General features: G+C 41.4%; 1 protein-coding gene across 2 annotated transcripts in view; it reads left to right on the top strand.

Annotated features, from left to right (window-relative positions):
- Positions 1-16,345, top strand: part of LOC139751794 (diablo IAP-binding mitochondrial protein-like) — a 52,768-nt gene that overhangs the window by 26,074 nt on the left and 10,349 nt on the right. For both annotated transcript variants that reach the window (XM_071667331.1, XM_071667330.1), the window contains exon 4: positions 8,829-8,954. In XM_071667331.1, the coding sequence (XP_071523432.1) occupies positions 8,829-8,954 (126 nt within the window). The remainder of the gene's footprint in view (positions 1-8,828; positions 8,955-16,345) is intronic.

The following is a 16,345-nucleotide window of genomic DNA, read 5'->3' on the forward strand; positions in this document are numbered from 1 at the left end:
CATCCCACCACTCACTACCTTTTGTAATCAACCCACCTCCCACGCTTCTCATGCTACAAGCATCTTTTGCGCAGTCCATCACTGCTTCCCTAAATACATCCCATTCCTCCCCCACTCCCCTTACCTCCTTTGTTCTTTTTCTTTTCTTTCAAACTATTCGCCATTTCCCACATTAGCAAGATAGCGTTAAGAACAGAGGACTGGGCCTCTGAGGGAATATCCTCACCTGGCCCCCTTCTCTGTTCCTTCTTTTGGAAAATTAAAAAAAAAAAAACAAGAGGGGAGGATTTCCAGTCCCCCGCTCCCTCCCCTTTTAGTCGCCTTCTACGACACGCAGGGAATACGTGGGAAGTATTCCTTCTCCCCTATCCCCAGGGATAATATATATATATATATATATATATATATATATATATATATATATATATATATATATATATATATATATATATTATCAATGGATTGAATCAGGGGATGTGAAGCATCTGGGGTAAACCATGGAAAGTTCTGTGGGGCCTGGATGTGGAAAGGGAGCTGTGGTTTCGGGCATTATTACATGACAGCTAGAGACTGAGTGTGAACGAATGGGGCCTTTGTTTTTTCCTAGCGCTACCTCGCACACATGAGAGGGGAGGGGGATGTTATTCCATGTTTGGCGACATGGCGATGGGAATAAATAGGGGCAGACAGTATGAATTATGTACATGTGTATATATGTATATGTCTGTGTGTGTTGATATATATGTGTACATTGAGATGTATAGGTATGTATATTTGTGTGTGTGGACGTGTATGTATATACATGTGTATGGGGGTGGGTTGGGCCATTTCTTTCGTCTGTTTCCTTGCGTTACCTCGCAAACGCGGGAGACAGTGACAAAGCAAAATAATAATAATAATAATGATAATAATATATATATAGTGATGGGTGATTTGAATGCAAAGGTGAATAATGTGGCAGTTGAGGGAATAATTGGTATACATGGGGTGTTCATTGTTGTAAATGGAAATGGTGAAGAGCTTGTAGATTTATGTGCTGAGAAAGGATTGGTGATTGGGAATACCTGGTTTAAAAAGCGAGATATACATAAGTATACGTATGTAAGTAGGAGAGATGGCCAGAGAGCGTTATTGGATTACGTGTTAATTGACAGGCGCGTGAAAGAGAGACTTTTGGATGTTAATGTGCTGAGAGGTGCAACTGGAGGGATGTCTGATCATTATTTTGTGGAGGCTAAGGTGAAGATTTGTATGGGTTTTCAGAAAAGAAGAGTGAATGTTGGGGTGAAGAGGGTGGTGAGAGTAAGTGAGCTTGGGAAGGAGACTTGTGTGAGGAAGTACCAGGAGAGACTGAGTACAGAATGCAAAAAGGTGAGAACAATGGAAGTAAGGGGAGTGGGGGAGGAATGGGATGTATTTAGGGAATCAGTGATGGAGTGCGCAAAAGATGTTTGTGGCATGAGAAGCGTGGGAGGTGGGTTGATTAGAAAGGGTAGTGAGTGGTGGGATGAAGAAGTAAGATTATTAGTGAAAGAGAAGAGAGAGGCATTTGAACGATTTTTGCAGGGAAAAAATGCAGTTGAGTGGGAGATGCATAAAAGAAAGAGACAGGAGGTCAAGAGAAAGGTGCAAGAGGTGAAAAAGAGGGCAAATGAGAGTTGGGGTGAGAGAGTATCATTAAATTTTAGGGAGAATAAAAAGATGTTCTGGAAGGAGGTAAATAAAGTGCGTAAGACAAGGGAGCAAATGGGAACTTCAGTGAAGGGCGCTAATGGGGAGGTGATAACAAGTAGTGGTGATGTGAGAAGGAGATGGAGTGAGTATTTTGAAGGTTTGTTGAATATGTTTGATGATAGAGTGGCAGATATAGGGTGTTTTGGTCGAGGTGGTGTGCAAAGTGAGAGGGTTAGGGAAAATGATTTGGTAAACAGAGAATAGGTAGTAAAAGCGTTGCGGAACATGAAAGCTGGCAAGGCAGCGGGTTTGGATGGTATTGCAGTGGAATTTATTGAAAAAGGGGGTGACTGTATTATTGACTGGTTGGTAAGGTTATTTAATGCATGTATGACTCATGGTGAGGTGCCTGAGGATTGGCGGAATGCGTGCATAGTGCCATTGTACAAAGGCAAAGGGATAAGAGTGAGTGCTCAAATTACAGAGGTATAAGTTTGTTGAGTATTCCTGGTAAATTATATGGGAGGGTATTGATTGAGAGGGTGAAGGCATGTACAGAGCATCAGATTGGGGAAGAGCAGTGTGGTTTCAGAAGTGGTAGAGGATGTGTGGATCAGGTGTTTGCTTTGAAGAATGTATGTGAGAAATACTTAGAAAAGCAAATGGATTTGTATGTAGCATTTATGGATCTGGAGAAGGCATATGATAGAGTTGATAGAGATGCTCTGTGGAAGGTATTAAGAATATATGGTGTGGGAGGCAAGTTGTTAGAAGCAGTGAAAAGTTTTTATCGAGGATGTAAGGCATGTGTACGTGTAGGAAGAGAGGAAAGTGATTGGTTCTCAGTGAATGTAGGTTTGCGGCAGGGGTGTGTGATGTCTCCATGGTTGTTTAATTTGTTTATGGATGGGGTTGTTAGGGAGGTGAATGCAAGAGTTTTGGAAAGAGGGGCAAGTATGAAGTCTGTTGGGGATGAGAGAGCTTGGGAAGTGAGTCAGTTGTTGTTCGCTGATGATACAGCGCTGGTGGCTGATTCATGTGAGAAACTGCAGAAGCTGGTGACTGAGTTTGGTAAAGTGTGTGAAAGAAGAAAGTTAAGAGTAAATGTGAATAAGAGCAAGGTTATTAGGTACAGTAGGGTTGAGGGTCAAGTCAATTGGGAGGTGAGTTTGAATGGAGAAAAACTGGAGGAAGTGAAGTGTTTTAGATATCTGGGAGTGGATCTGGCAGCGGATGGAACCATGGAAGCGGAAGTGGATCATAGGGTGGGGGAGGGGGCGAAAATTCTGGGAGCCTTGAAGAATGTGTGGAAGTCGAGAACATTATCTTGGAAAGCAAAAATGGGTATGTTTGAAGGAATAGTGGTTCCAACAATGTTGTATGGTTGCGAGGCGTGGGCTATGGATAGAGTTGTGCGCAGGAGGATGGATGTGCTGGAAATGAGATGTTTGAGGACAATGTGTGGTGTGAGGTGGTTTGATCGAGTAAGTAACGTAAGGGTAAGAGAGATGTGTGGAAATAAAAAGAGCGTGGTTGAGAGAGCAGAAGAGGGTGTTTTGAAATGGTTTGGGCACATGGAGAGAATGAGTGAGGAAAGATTGACCAAGAGGATATATGTGTCGGAGGTGGAGGGAATGAGGAGAAGAGGGAGACCAAATTGGAGGTGGAAAGATGGAGTGAAAAAGATTTTGTGTGATCGGGGCCTGAACATGCAGGAGGGTGAAAGGAGGGCAAGGAATAGAGTGAATTGGAGCGATGTGGTATACCGGGGTTGACGTGCTGTCAGTGGATTGAATCGGGGCGTGTGAAGCGTCTGGGGTAAACCATGGAAAGCTGTGTAGGTATGTATATTTTGCGTGTGTGGACGTATGTATATACATGTGTATGGGGGTGGGTTGGGCCATTTCTTTCGTCTGTTTCCTTGCGCTACCTCACAAACGCGGGAGACAGCGACAAAGCAAAAAAAAAAAAAATATATATATATATATTTATATATATATATATATATATATATATATATATATATATATATATATATATATATTTTTTTTTTTTTTTTTATACTTTGTCGCTGTCTCCCGCGTTTGCGAGGTAGTGCAAGGAAACAGACGAAAGAAATGGCCCAAGAGGATATATATATATGTAGTGAATGTAGGTTTGCGGCAGGGGTGTGTGATGTCTCCATGGTTGTTTAATTTGTTTATGGATGGGGTTGTTAGGGAGGTGAATGCAAGAGTTTTGGAAAGAGGGGCAAGGATGAAGTCTGTTGGGGATGAGAGAGCTTGGGAAGTGAGTCAGTTGTTGTTCACTGATGATACAGCGCTGGTGGCTGATTCATGTGAGAAACTGCAGAAGCTGGTGACTGAGTTTGGTAAAGTGTGTGAAAGAAGAAAGTTAAGAGTAAATGTGAATAAGAGCAAGGTTATTAGGTACAGTAGGGTTGAGGGTCAAGTCAATTGGGAGGTGAGTTTGAATGGAGAAAAACTGGAGGAAGTGAAGTGTTTTAGATATCTGGGAGTGGATCTGGCAGCGGATGGAAACATGGAAGTGGAAGTGGATCATAGGGTGGGGGAGGGGGCGAAAATTCTGGGAGCCTTGAAGAATGTGTGGAAGTCGAGAACATTATCTCGGAAAGCAAAAATGGGTATGTTTGAAGGAATAGTGGTTCCAACAATGTTGTATGGTTGCGAGGCGTGGACTATGGATAGAGTTGTGCAGAGGAGGATGGATGTGCTGGAAATGAGATGTTTGAGGACAATGTGTGGTGTGAGGTGGTTTGATCGAGTAAGTAACGTAAGGGTAAGAGAGATGTGTGGAAATAAAACGAGCGTGGTTGAGAGAGCAGAAGAGGGTGTTTTGAAAAGGTTTGGTCACATGGAGAGAATGAGTGAGGAAAGATTGACCAAGAGGATATATGTGTCGGAGGTGGAGGGAACGAGGAGAAGAGGGAGACCAAATTGGAGGTGGAAAGATGGAGTGAAAAAGATTTTGTGTGATCGGGGCCTGAACATGCAGGTGGGTGAAAGGAGGGCAAGGAATTGAGTGAATTGGAGCGATGTGGTATACCGGGGTTGACGTGCTGTCAGTGGATTGAATCAAGGCATGTGAAGCGTTTGGGTAAACCATGGAAATCTGTGTAGGTATGTATATTTCCGTGTGTGGACGTATGTATATACATGTGTATGGGGGTGGGTTGGGCCATTTCTTTCGTCTGTTTCCTTGCGCCACCTCGCAAACGCGGGAGACAGCGACAAAGGAAAAAAAAAATATATATATATATATCTATATATATATATATATATTATTTTCTTTTTATTATACTTGATCGCTGATTCCTGCCTCAGCGAGGTAGCACCAGGAAACAGACGAAGAAAATGGCTCATACACTCATATACACATATATATATATATAATTGTCCATACATGCACATATACATACTTATATATATCAACATATACATACATATACCTACACTTACACAGACATATGCATATATACTTTTTTTTTTTTTTTTTTTTTTTTATACTTTGTCGCTGTCTCCCGCGTTTGCGAGGTAGCGCAAGGAAACAGACGAAAGAAATGGCCCAACCCCCCCCCCATACACATGTACATACACACGTCCACACACGCAAATATACATACCTACACAGCTTTCCATGGTTTACCCCAGACGCTTCACATGCCTTGATTCAATCCACTGACAGCACGTCAACCCCTGTATACCACATCGCTCCAATTCACTCTATTCCTTGCCCTCCTTTCACCCTCCTGCATGTTCAGGCCCCGATCACACAAAATCTTTTTCACTCCATCTTTCCACCTCCAATTTGGTCTCCCTCTTCTCCTCGTTCCCTCCACCTCCGACACATATATCCTCTTGGTCAATCTTTCCTCACTCATTCTCTCCATGTGCCCAAACCATTTCAAAACACCCTCTTCTGCTCTCTCAACCACGCTCTTTTTATTTCCACACATCTCTCTTACCCTTACGTTACTTACTCGATCAAACCACCTCACACCACACATTGTCCTCAAACATCTCATTTCCAGCACATCCATCCTCCTGCGCACAACTCTATCCATAGCCCACGCCTCGCAACCATACAACATTGTTGGAACCACTATTCCTTCAAACATACCCATTTTTGCTTTCCGAGATAATGTTCTCGACTTCCACACATTTTTCAAGGCTCCCAAAATTTTCGCCCCCTCCCCCACCCTATGATCCACTTCCGCTTCCATGGTTCCATCCGCTGACAGATCCACTCCCAGATATCTAAAACACTTCACTTCCTCCAGTTTTTCTCCATTCAAACTCACCTCCCAATTGACTTGACCCTCAACCCTACTGTACCTAATAACCTTGCTCTTATTCACATTTACTCTTAACTTTCTTCTTCCACACACTTTACCAAACTCAGTCACCAGCTTCTGCAGTTTCTCACATGAATCAGCCACCAGCGCTGTATCATCAGCGAACAACAACTGACTCACTTCCCAAGCTCTCTCATCCCCAACAGACTTCATACTTGCCCCTCTTTCCAAAACTCTTGCATTCACCTCCCTAACAACCCCATCCATAAACAAATTAAACAACCATGGAGACATCACACACCCCTGCCGCAAACCTACATTCACTGAGAACCAATCACTTTCCTCTCTTCCTACACGTACACATGCCTTACATCCTCGATAAAAACTTTTCACTGCTTCTAACAACTTGCCTCCCACACCATATATTCTTAATACCTTCCACAGAGCATCTCTATCAACTCTATCATATGCCTTCTCCAGATCCATAAATGCTACATACAAATCCATTTGCTTTTCTAAGTATTTCTCACATACATTCTTCAAAGCAAACACCTGATCCACACATCCTCTACCACTTCTGAAACCGCACTGCTCTTCCCCAATCTGATGCTCTGTACATGCCTTCACCCTCTCAATCAATACCCTCCCATATAATTTACCAGGAATACTCAACAAACTTATACCTCTGTAATTTGAGCACTCACTCTTATCCCCTTTGCCTTTGTACAATGGCACTATGCACGCATTCCGCCAATCCTCAGGCACCTCACCATGAGTCATACATACATTAAATAACCTTACCAACCAGTCAACAATACAGTCACCCCCTTTTTTAATAAATTCCACTGCAATACCATCCAAACCTGCTGCCTTGCCGGCTTTCATCTTCCGCAAAGCTTTTACTACCTCTTCTCTGTTTACCAAATCATTTTCCCTAACCCTCTCACTTTGCACACCACCTCGTCCAAAACACCCTATATCTGCCACTCTGTCATCAGACACATTCAACAAACCTTCAAAATACTCATTCCATCTCCTTCTCACATCACCACTACTTGTTATCACCTCCCCATTTACGCCCTTCACTGAAGTTCCCATTTGCTCCCTTGTCTTACGCACCCTATTTACCTCCTTCCAGAACATCTTTTTATTCTCCCTAAAATTTACTGATAGTCTCTCACCCCAACTCTCATTTGCCCTTTTTTTCACCTCTTGCACCTTTCTCTTGACCTCCTGTCTCTTTCTTTTATACTTCTCCCACTCAATTGCATTTTTTCCCTGCAAAAATTGTCCAAATGCCTCTCTCTTCTCTTTCACTAATACTCATACTTCTTCATCCCACCACTCACTACCCTTTCTAAACAGCCCACCTCCCACTCTTCTCATGCCACAAGCATCTTTTGCGCAATCCATCACTGATTCCCTAAATACATCCCATTCCTCCCCCACTCCCCTTACTTCCATTGTTCTCACCTTTTTCCATTCTGTACACAGTCTCTCCTTGTACTTCCCCACACAGGTCTTCTTCCCAAGCTCACTTACTCTCACCACCTTCTTCACCCCAACATTCACTCCTCTTTTCTGAAAACCCATACTAATCTTCACCTTAGCCTCCACAAGATAATGATCAGACATCCCTCCAGTTGCACCTCTCAGCACATTAACATCCAAAAGTCTCTCTTTCGCACGCCTGTCAATTAACACGTAATCCAATAACGCTCTCTGGCCATCTCTCCTACTTACATAAGTATACTTATGTATATCTCGCTTTTTAAACCAGGTATTCCCAATCATCAGTCCTTTTTCAGCACATAAATCTACAAGCTCTTCACCATTTCCATTTACACATGTACATATACATATTCATACTTGCTTGCCACTCCATCCCACAGGAAACAGCATTGCTACCCCTTGCTTCAGCAAGGTAGCACCAGGAAAATAGACAAAAAAGGCAACATTCATTTACACTTGGTCTCTAGCTGTCATGTGTAATGCACCATAACCACAGCTCCCTATCCACATCCAGGCCTTTCCATGGTTTACCACCGATGTTTTACATGCCGTGGTACAGTCCATTAACAGTACATCAGCCCCAGTGTACCACATCATTCCAATTCACTCTATTCTTTGCACACCCCTCACCCTCCTGTATGTTTAGGCCCTAATCACTCAAAATCTTTTTCACTCCATCCTTGCACTTACAGTTTGGTCTCCTGCGTCTCCTTGTTCCCTCCACCTCTGACACATATACCCTCTTTGTCAGTCTTTCCTCGGTCATTCTCTCCGTATGTCCAAACCATTTCAATACACCCTCTTCTGCTCTCTCAGCCACACTCTTTATATTTCCACACATCTCTTTTACCCTTTCATTACTTACTCAATCAAACCAAGGCACACCACATATTGCCCTCAAACATTTCACTTTCAACAGATCCACCCTCCTCCGTACAACCCTATCTGTAGCCCATGCCTCACAACCATATGATATTGTTGTAACTACTATTCCTTCAAACATACCCATTTTTGCTCTCCAAGATAATGTTCTTTCCTTCCACACATTCTTCATCGCTCCCAGAACCATTGACCCCTCCCCCACCTTGTGACCCATTTCCACATCTAAAACACCTCTTATCCTCCAATTTTTCTCCATTCAAACTTACATCCCATTGAACTTGTTCCTCAACCTTACTGAACCTAGTCCTTGCTTTTATTTACATTTACTCTCAGCTTTTTCTTTTCACACACTTTTCCAAACTCAGTCACCAACTGCAGTTTCTCACTCGAATCAGCCACCAGTGCTGTATTTATTATTGTTGATTAATATAAATCTTTTCCACAGGACTTAAACATCTTAATGAATTATGCATATACCACACTGGAAAATGCAGCTATGACAGCATTCATCAGTGGAGTAGAATTTACAGCATCAGCAGCACAGCAAGCAATAGACAGTGCCAAATTAGAGGTATTGCAAATTATACTTTTGTACCATAATGACACTTTATATTCAGCTTTATTTAATGATGAGAAGACAATAGTGATTTGGTTGTTACTTTATGTTTGGGTATAATCTTGCTCCAAGTTTATTAGAAGCTAATACATGACTATTCTTCCAGTACCCATTTAGGAAATATCCATGTTTTTATTACCACTAGGTGCTGCACTTTTGTTTGTACTTGTACAAAGTCTGTGTAAAAGGTTGCTCTTTGTTGGAGGATCTACATTTTTTTTTTTTTTTGTTTACCCATTATGTCGCTCTCTCTTTGTTTATTGAAAAGGGACTCACATAGTTACTCTGTATCTTTAGAAGGAATCCTTTGTTGCACTTTTTTGCAATCTTGCAATTTTTACTTTTCCTTGCACCATATATCTGGTCTTCCCCTGTTAGCTTCACCCTTCCTTCACTCTTTCACCCCAGATTAATACACTGTATCATCCTTTTTTCTTCATGTTCATGCTCGTACCACAACATTTTGTCATATTTATTATCTTGTGCTCCATAATTTTATGACTTGAGCCTTCATTTCATTTTCTGTTTTGCATAGCCATTCCAGGAAATCCATTTTGTATGCTTATCCATCTTTTTTTTTTCATATTACTTTAGTCTTACATTTAAAAAGATTTTGCTCTATTTCATCATCAGAAAATCTCTTATTATTTTTGTCTAATGCCATCTCCAGATCCATAAATATTGCTATCTCAGATGCCTGTTCCCACCTGGAAGTCCCTCAAGGGAATAGGGTCTCCATAACTAGTGAACTCCAGAACTCCAGTGCCGATTCTTAGCCTTTAGTATCACACCTGTAACAGGTTACTCACAGAGGGTAACTCTACTGCAATGCCTGCAGAGGTTCGTACCTAATGTTCCTACTGTTTACTACTACCTAGTGCTCCTGCTAATGTTCCTACCTACTATTTTTACCTAATGCTCCTAGCTAAATGTTCCTACTTGCTGTTTCTATCTGTTGCTCCTACCATTTTACCAAAAGGCAGGACTAGTGTATAGTGTCCTCTGCAAGAATATCTAGAGTTAGGAAGAATGAATTGTGTGAGTTAAATGTTGTCATGCATTATGTATGACAAGGAAAGATTGTATGTTTGAGGACAGAGTGCTAGTAGTCCACATGTGGATGAGACAGAAAGACAGCTACCTAGATTAGAGCTCTAGAATGCAACTTTACAATCAATGAAGTGCTGGCTCCCTACACAGCCATCACTAACCATACCAAAACCCAGGTGGACAATACTGGTTATATACTTCCCTAACTGCATACCAGGCACTATCTACATAAATACTACTTTTGCTGTAATTCCTTTACATCTCCAAGACTTTCTGCCTTTCACCTTTAACTTTAGAAAAAAAATTCCAGATAAATTTGCTGGTTTTAGTAGATAAAGAAATCTTACCTATATTTCAGCTTCAGGTTGAATTCCTCTTTTCATTCACAAATAACTTTGAAATTCATAGTTCGTGGTTAGGATACTTGTTTTCTTCATGTAGTAAAGATTTATCAGAATTAATTTGAGAAATCAGTTGAGCCAAGTTCTCCCATGATATTAGTTGTCAGTGGACATTTTGGAATCTGTGTTTTTGTAACTTTCTGGTATCTTTTGATGTAATCAAGAAAGCCTGAGAACTGAGGAAATCTTTGCCTCTGTAGTTTAACTAGGCAGTCTTTTTAGCAGACTCCAGGTTTCAAGAGGAATGGTATTAGAGGCAAAGTACTGATAAGTAAACCAGGAGGACAGGCAGTCTTTTGGTTAACACTAGGTTTCAAGAGGACTGGGAGAGGAGACAAAGAACCCAATGGGTCAAGAGGATAAGGCAGTCTTTTAGTTGACACCAAGTTTCAAGAGGACTGGGAGAGGAGGCAAAAATACTTAAAAAGCAAGCCAAATAAACACTTCCTTAGACAGGGTTTCAGGACAATTATCCTAAAAGGATTCAAGAGTTTGTGTAAAGACCGAAGGTTTGTTACTGGAAAAATAAAAAGGCATGGGAGGCGGGGTTGAATATAGTTTTAGAGTGTTATGGCTATGAAAACGTCTTCTGATCCTCTCTCAGAAATTAAGAGACCAAACCCTGACAGATTTGTTGAAAGGTTATATTTTAGAGATGTGGGACAAAATGTATTAGAACCAGCCAAGGGACTCATGTTTAAAAGAGACATTTTCCTATCTTAACCCTATACTAGGTGAGTTTCCTACAGGGGATACCCAGTCCAAGTTGTTTTGAATGGGGAAAATTCATGTTCTTGCTTGTTAAAGGATTTTAGAAGATTTGGGAGAAAAAAAATAATAATCCATAACTTTTCCATGTGAAACATGCACTTAAAATACAGAAGATTTAAAATGACCATGATGGAAAGTGTCTACAAGACTCCTTAGAAAGATGTTAGGACTATGAGGCTTGGTTTTGAAGGATGCTTATTTATTTTATTATACCTAACCACCATCTCCTGCGTCAGCGAGGTAGTGCAAGAAAACATACGAAAGAATGGCCCAACCCACCCACATACACATGTTTATACCTAAATGCCCACATACTCACACCTATACATTTCAACATTATTTATTTATTCTATTTATTACAATTAATCGCTGTCTCCCACGTTAGCAAGGTAATGCAAGGAAACAGACAAAAGAATAGCCCAATCCACCCACATACACATGTATAAACGCCCACACACGCACATATAGATACCTATACATTTCAATGTATACATACATATACATGCGCAGACATACACATATATATATTCATACTTGCTGCCTTCATCCATTCCCGTCACCACCTCGCTACATATGAAATAGCAAGTTCAGGTCCTGATTACTCAAAATCTTTTTCACTCCATCCTTCCACCTCCAGTTTGGTCTCCCACTTCTCCTCATTCCCTCTACCTTTGACACATATATCCTCTTTAGTCAACTTTTCAACGTATACGTACATGTACATATATATACACATGTACATATTCATACTTGCTGCCTTCATCCATTCCCATCGCCACCACACCACCCATTAAATAGCAAACACACACACACCCCACAAGGTAGCACTAGGGAAAGACAAAAAAGCCACATTCATTCACATTCTTTCTCTAGCTATCATGTGTAATGCGCCAAAACCACAGCTCCCTTCCCACATCCAGGCCCCCACAAACCTTTCCAAAGTTTACCCCATACGCTTCACATGCCCTGGTTCAATCTATTGTCAACACGTCAACCCTGGTATACCACTCCAATTCACTCTATTCCTTGCATGCCTTTCACCCTCCAGTATGTGCAGGCCCCGATTGCTCAAAATCTTTTTTCACTCCATCCTTCCACCTCCAGTTTGGTCTCCTGCTTCTCCTCATTCCCTCTACCTCTGACACATGAATTCTCTTTGTCAATCTTTCCTCACTCATTCTCTCCATGTGATCAAATCATTTCAACACACCCTCTTCTGCTCTCTCAACCACTCTCTTTTTATTACCACACATCTATCTTACCCTTTCATTACTTACTCAATCAAACCACCTCACACCACACATTGTCCTCAGACATTTCATTTCCAACACATCCACCCTCCTCCGCACAACCCTTTCTGTAGCCCATGCCTCACAGTCATATAACATTGTTGGAACCACTATTCTTTCAAACACCCATTTTTGCTCTCCGAGATAACGTTCTCGCCTTCCACACATTTTTCAACTCTTCCAGAACCTTCACCCCCTCCCCCACCCAGTGCCTCACTTCCATTTCTGTGGTTCCATCTACTGCCAAATTCACTCCCAGATATCTGAAACACTTCACTTCCTTTCCTTTTTTTTCCTTATTCAAACTTACCTCCCAATTAACTTGTCCCTAACCTTGCTGTTATTCACATTTACTCTTAGCTTTCTTCTTTCACACACCTTACCACACTCAATCACCGACTTCTGCTGCATCTGACTTGAATCAGCCACCAGCGCTGTATCATCAGCGAACAACAGCTGACCCACTTCCCGAGCCCTCTCATCCACAACATCCCCTCTCTCCAAAACTCTTGCATTCACCTCCCTGACCACCCCTTCCGTAAACAAATAAAACAACCATGGAGACATCTCACATCCCTGCCAAAAACCAATTTTCACTGGGAGCCAATCACTTTCCTCTCTTCCTACTCGTACACATGCCTTACATCCTTAGTAAAAACTTTTCACTGCTTCTAGCTACTTACCTCTTAATACCTTCCATAAAGCATCTCTATCAACCCTATCATATGCCTTCTCCAGATCCATAAATGCTACATACAAATTCATCTTTTTTCTAAGTATTTCTCATACATTCTTCAAAGCACTGCTTTTCCAATCTGATGCCCTGTACATGCCTTCACCCTCTCAATCAGTACCCTCCCATAAATTTCCCAGGAATACTCAACAAACTTATACCTCTGTAATTTGAACACTCATCTTTATCCCCTTTACCTTTGTACAAAGGCACTATGCATGCATTCTGCCAATCCTCAGGCACTTCACCATGAACCATACATACATTGAATATCCTTACCGACCAATCAACAACAGAGTCACCCCCTTTTTTTATAAATTCCAATGCAGTACTATCCAAACCTGCCACTTTGCCAGCTTTCATCCTCCACAAAGCTTTTACTACCTCTTCTCTGTTTACCAAACCATTCCCCTGACCCTCTCACTTCACACGCCACCTCGACCAAAACACTCTATATCTGCCAATCTTATCATCAAACACATTCAACAAACCTTCAAAATACTCACTTCATCTTCCCACTCCACCACTACTTGTTATTACCTCCCCATTATCCCCCTTCACCGATGTCCCCATTTGTTCTCTTGTCTTACGCACTTATTTAGTTCATCCCATGAAGAGGAAGTTTTTGGTTTTTCCTACTGAGAAGGAAGCTTTAGCATTTGAAAACAATGTCTGTAGGACTATGTGCTGTGCAAAAAAATTTTAGCAGGTGATTTCCAGCCATTTGAACGAGAGCAACAGTTTCACAAAAAGTGGAAGTGCTGTTTTATCTTGGAAGACTTAGATATTTTTAGAGTCAAAATTTCTGTCTCCTCCTCTATCACAGACAGCCTTGTTAGGATCCTGTGGTCTCATGCTGTTTGAATTCAGTTTCAAAGGAAGAATGTGGCTCACAGTGTTACATGTTTTTTTTTACCAGAAAATGAGATTCATTATGAATCTGGAAAAATCCTGGCTTGTTTGTGAGCAGAAATTCATATGACTCTCGAGCAATTTGTGTTCTTGAATATATTTGATTTGTTCTTAACAGCTGAAAATACTCCAGCTTATACAGAAGCAACTCCATGTTTTATGGATCTAAGAGTGGCATATTATTGCTAATAAGACTGCTGGAAAAATTTAATTCTGAAAGAGGGCGCATTGGTGACTGTCTGCTGGCAAAATCTAATTTTGAAAGAGGGTACAATGATTGATCTCAATTTTGAAGTAATCAAGTGGCATTATAAATAAATCAGTTCCTTCCAGTACAAGAGAGAAAGGTAATAAGAGATCTCCCACAAGAGCTTTGCATAACTCCCAGATACTAGATCTGCCAAAACTCATGGCATGGAGATCATATGTAGATTTACTATTACTTGAACAGGGGCTTTGGACTCTAGATTGTACTACCATTCATTAAATGTACTTGTGCAATTAGAGGGATGAACAGAAGATCTATGCTGTTAAGATATCAAAAGGAAAGATTTAGTTGGCCCATGGCTTTCCTTTTCCTGAATGATTTCAAGTTGGTCAGGGATTCTATTTAATTGTTGATAATACTACAGCTTTGAAGAATATGTGAGAAATACTTAGGAAAGCAAATGGATTTGTATGTAGCATTTATGGATCTGGAGAAGGCATATGATAGAGTTGATAGAGATGCTCTGTGGAAGGTATTAAGAATATATGGTGTGGGAGGCAAGTTGTTAGAAGCAGTGAAAAGTTTTTATCGAGGATGTAAGGCATGTGTACGTGTAGGAAGAGAGGAAAGTGATTGGTTCTCAGTGAATGTAGGTATGCGGCAGGGGTGTGTGATGTCTCCATGGTTGTTTAATTTGTTTATGGATGGGGTTGTTAGGGAGGTGAATGCTAGAGTTTTGGAAAGAGGGGCAAGTACGCAGTCTGTTGTGGATGAGAGAGCTTGGGAAGTGAGTCAGTTGTTGTTCACTGATGATACAGCGCTGGTGGCTGATTTGTTTGAGAAACTGCAGAAGCTGGTGACTGAGTTTGGTAAAGTGTGTGAAAGAAGAATATTGAGAGTAAATGTGAATAAGAGCAAGGATATTAGGTACAGTAGGATTGAGGGAGAAGTCAGTTGGGAGGTAAGTTTGAATGGAGAAAAACTGGAGGAAGTGAAGTGTTTCAGGTATCTGGGAGTGGATTTAGCAGGGGATGGAACCATGGAAGCGGAAGTGAATCATAGGGTGGGGGAGGGGGCAAAAGTTCTGGGAGCGTTGAAAAATGTGTGGAAGTCGAGATCATTGTCTCGAAAAGCAAAAATGGGTATGTTTGAAGGAAGAGTGTTTCCAACAATGTTACATGGTTGCAAGGCATGGGCAGCAAGATAGAGTTGTGCGCAGGAGGATGGATGTGTTGGAAATGAGATATTTGAGGACAGTATGTGGTGTGAGGTGGTTTGATCGAGTAAGTAATGAAAGGGTAAGAGAGATGTGTGGTAATAAAAAGAGTGTGGTTGAGAGAGCAGAAGAGGGTGTTTTGAAATGGTTTGGTCACATGGAGAGAATGAGTGAGGAAAGATTGACAAAGAGGATATATGTGTAAGAGGTGGAGGGAACGAGGAGAAGTGGGAGACCAAATTGGAGGTGGAAAGATGGAGTGAAAAAGATTTTGAGCGATCTGGGCCTGAACATGCAGGAGGGTGAAAGGCATGCAAGGAATAGAGTGAATTGGAATCGACATGCTGTCAGTGGATTGAACCAGGGCATGTGAAGCGTCTGGGGTAAACCATGGAAAGTTTTGTGGGGCCTAGATATGGAAAGGGAGCTGTGGTTTCGGTGCATTATACATGACAGCTAGAGATTGAGTGTGAACAAATGTGGCCTTTGTTGTCTTTTCCTAGCACAACCTCGCGAGCATGCGGGGGGAGGGGGTTGTCATTTCATGTTTGGCGGGATGGGGACGGGAACGAATAAAGGCAGCAAGTATGAATTATGTACATGTGTATATATGTGTATGTCTGTGTATGTTTATAGGTATGTATATGTGCGTGTGTGGACGTGTATGTATATATAAGTGTATATGGGTGGGTTGGTCCATTCTTTCATATGTTTCCTTGCTCTACCTCACTAATGCATGAGACAGCGACAAAGTATAATGAATATG

This window comes from Panulirus ornatus, chromosome 12 (assembly GCF_036320965.1).
Source record: "Panulirus ornatus isolate Po-2019 chromosome 12, ASM3632096v1, whole genome shotgun sequence".
Lineage (NCBI taxonomy): Eukaryota > Metazoa > Arthropoda > Malacostraca > Decapoda > Palinuridae > Panulirus > Panulirus ornatus.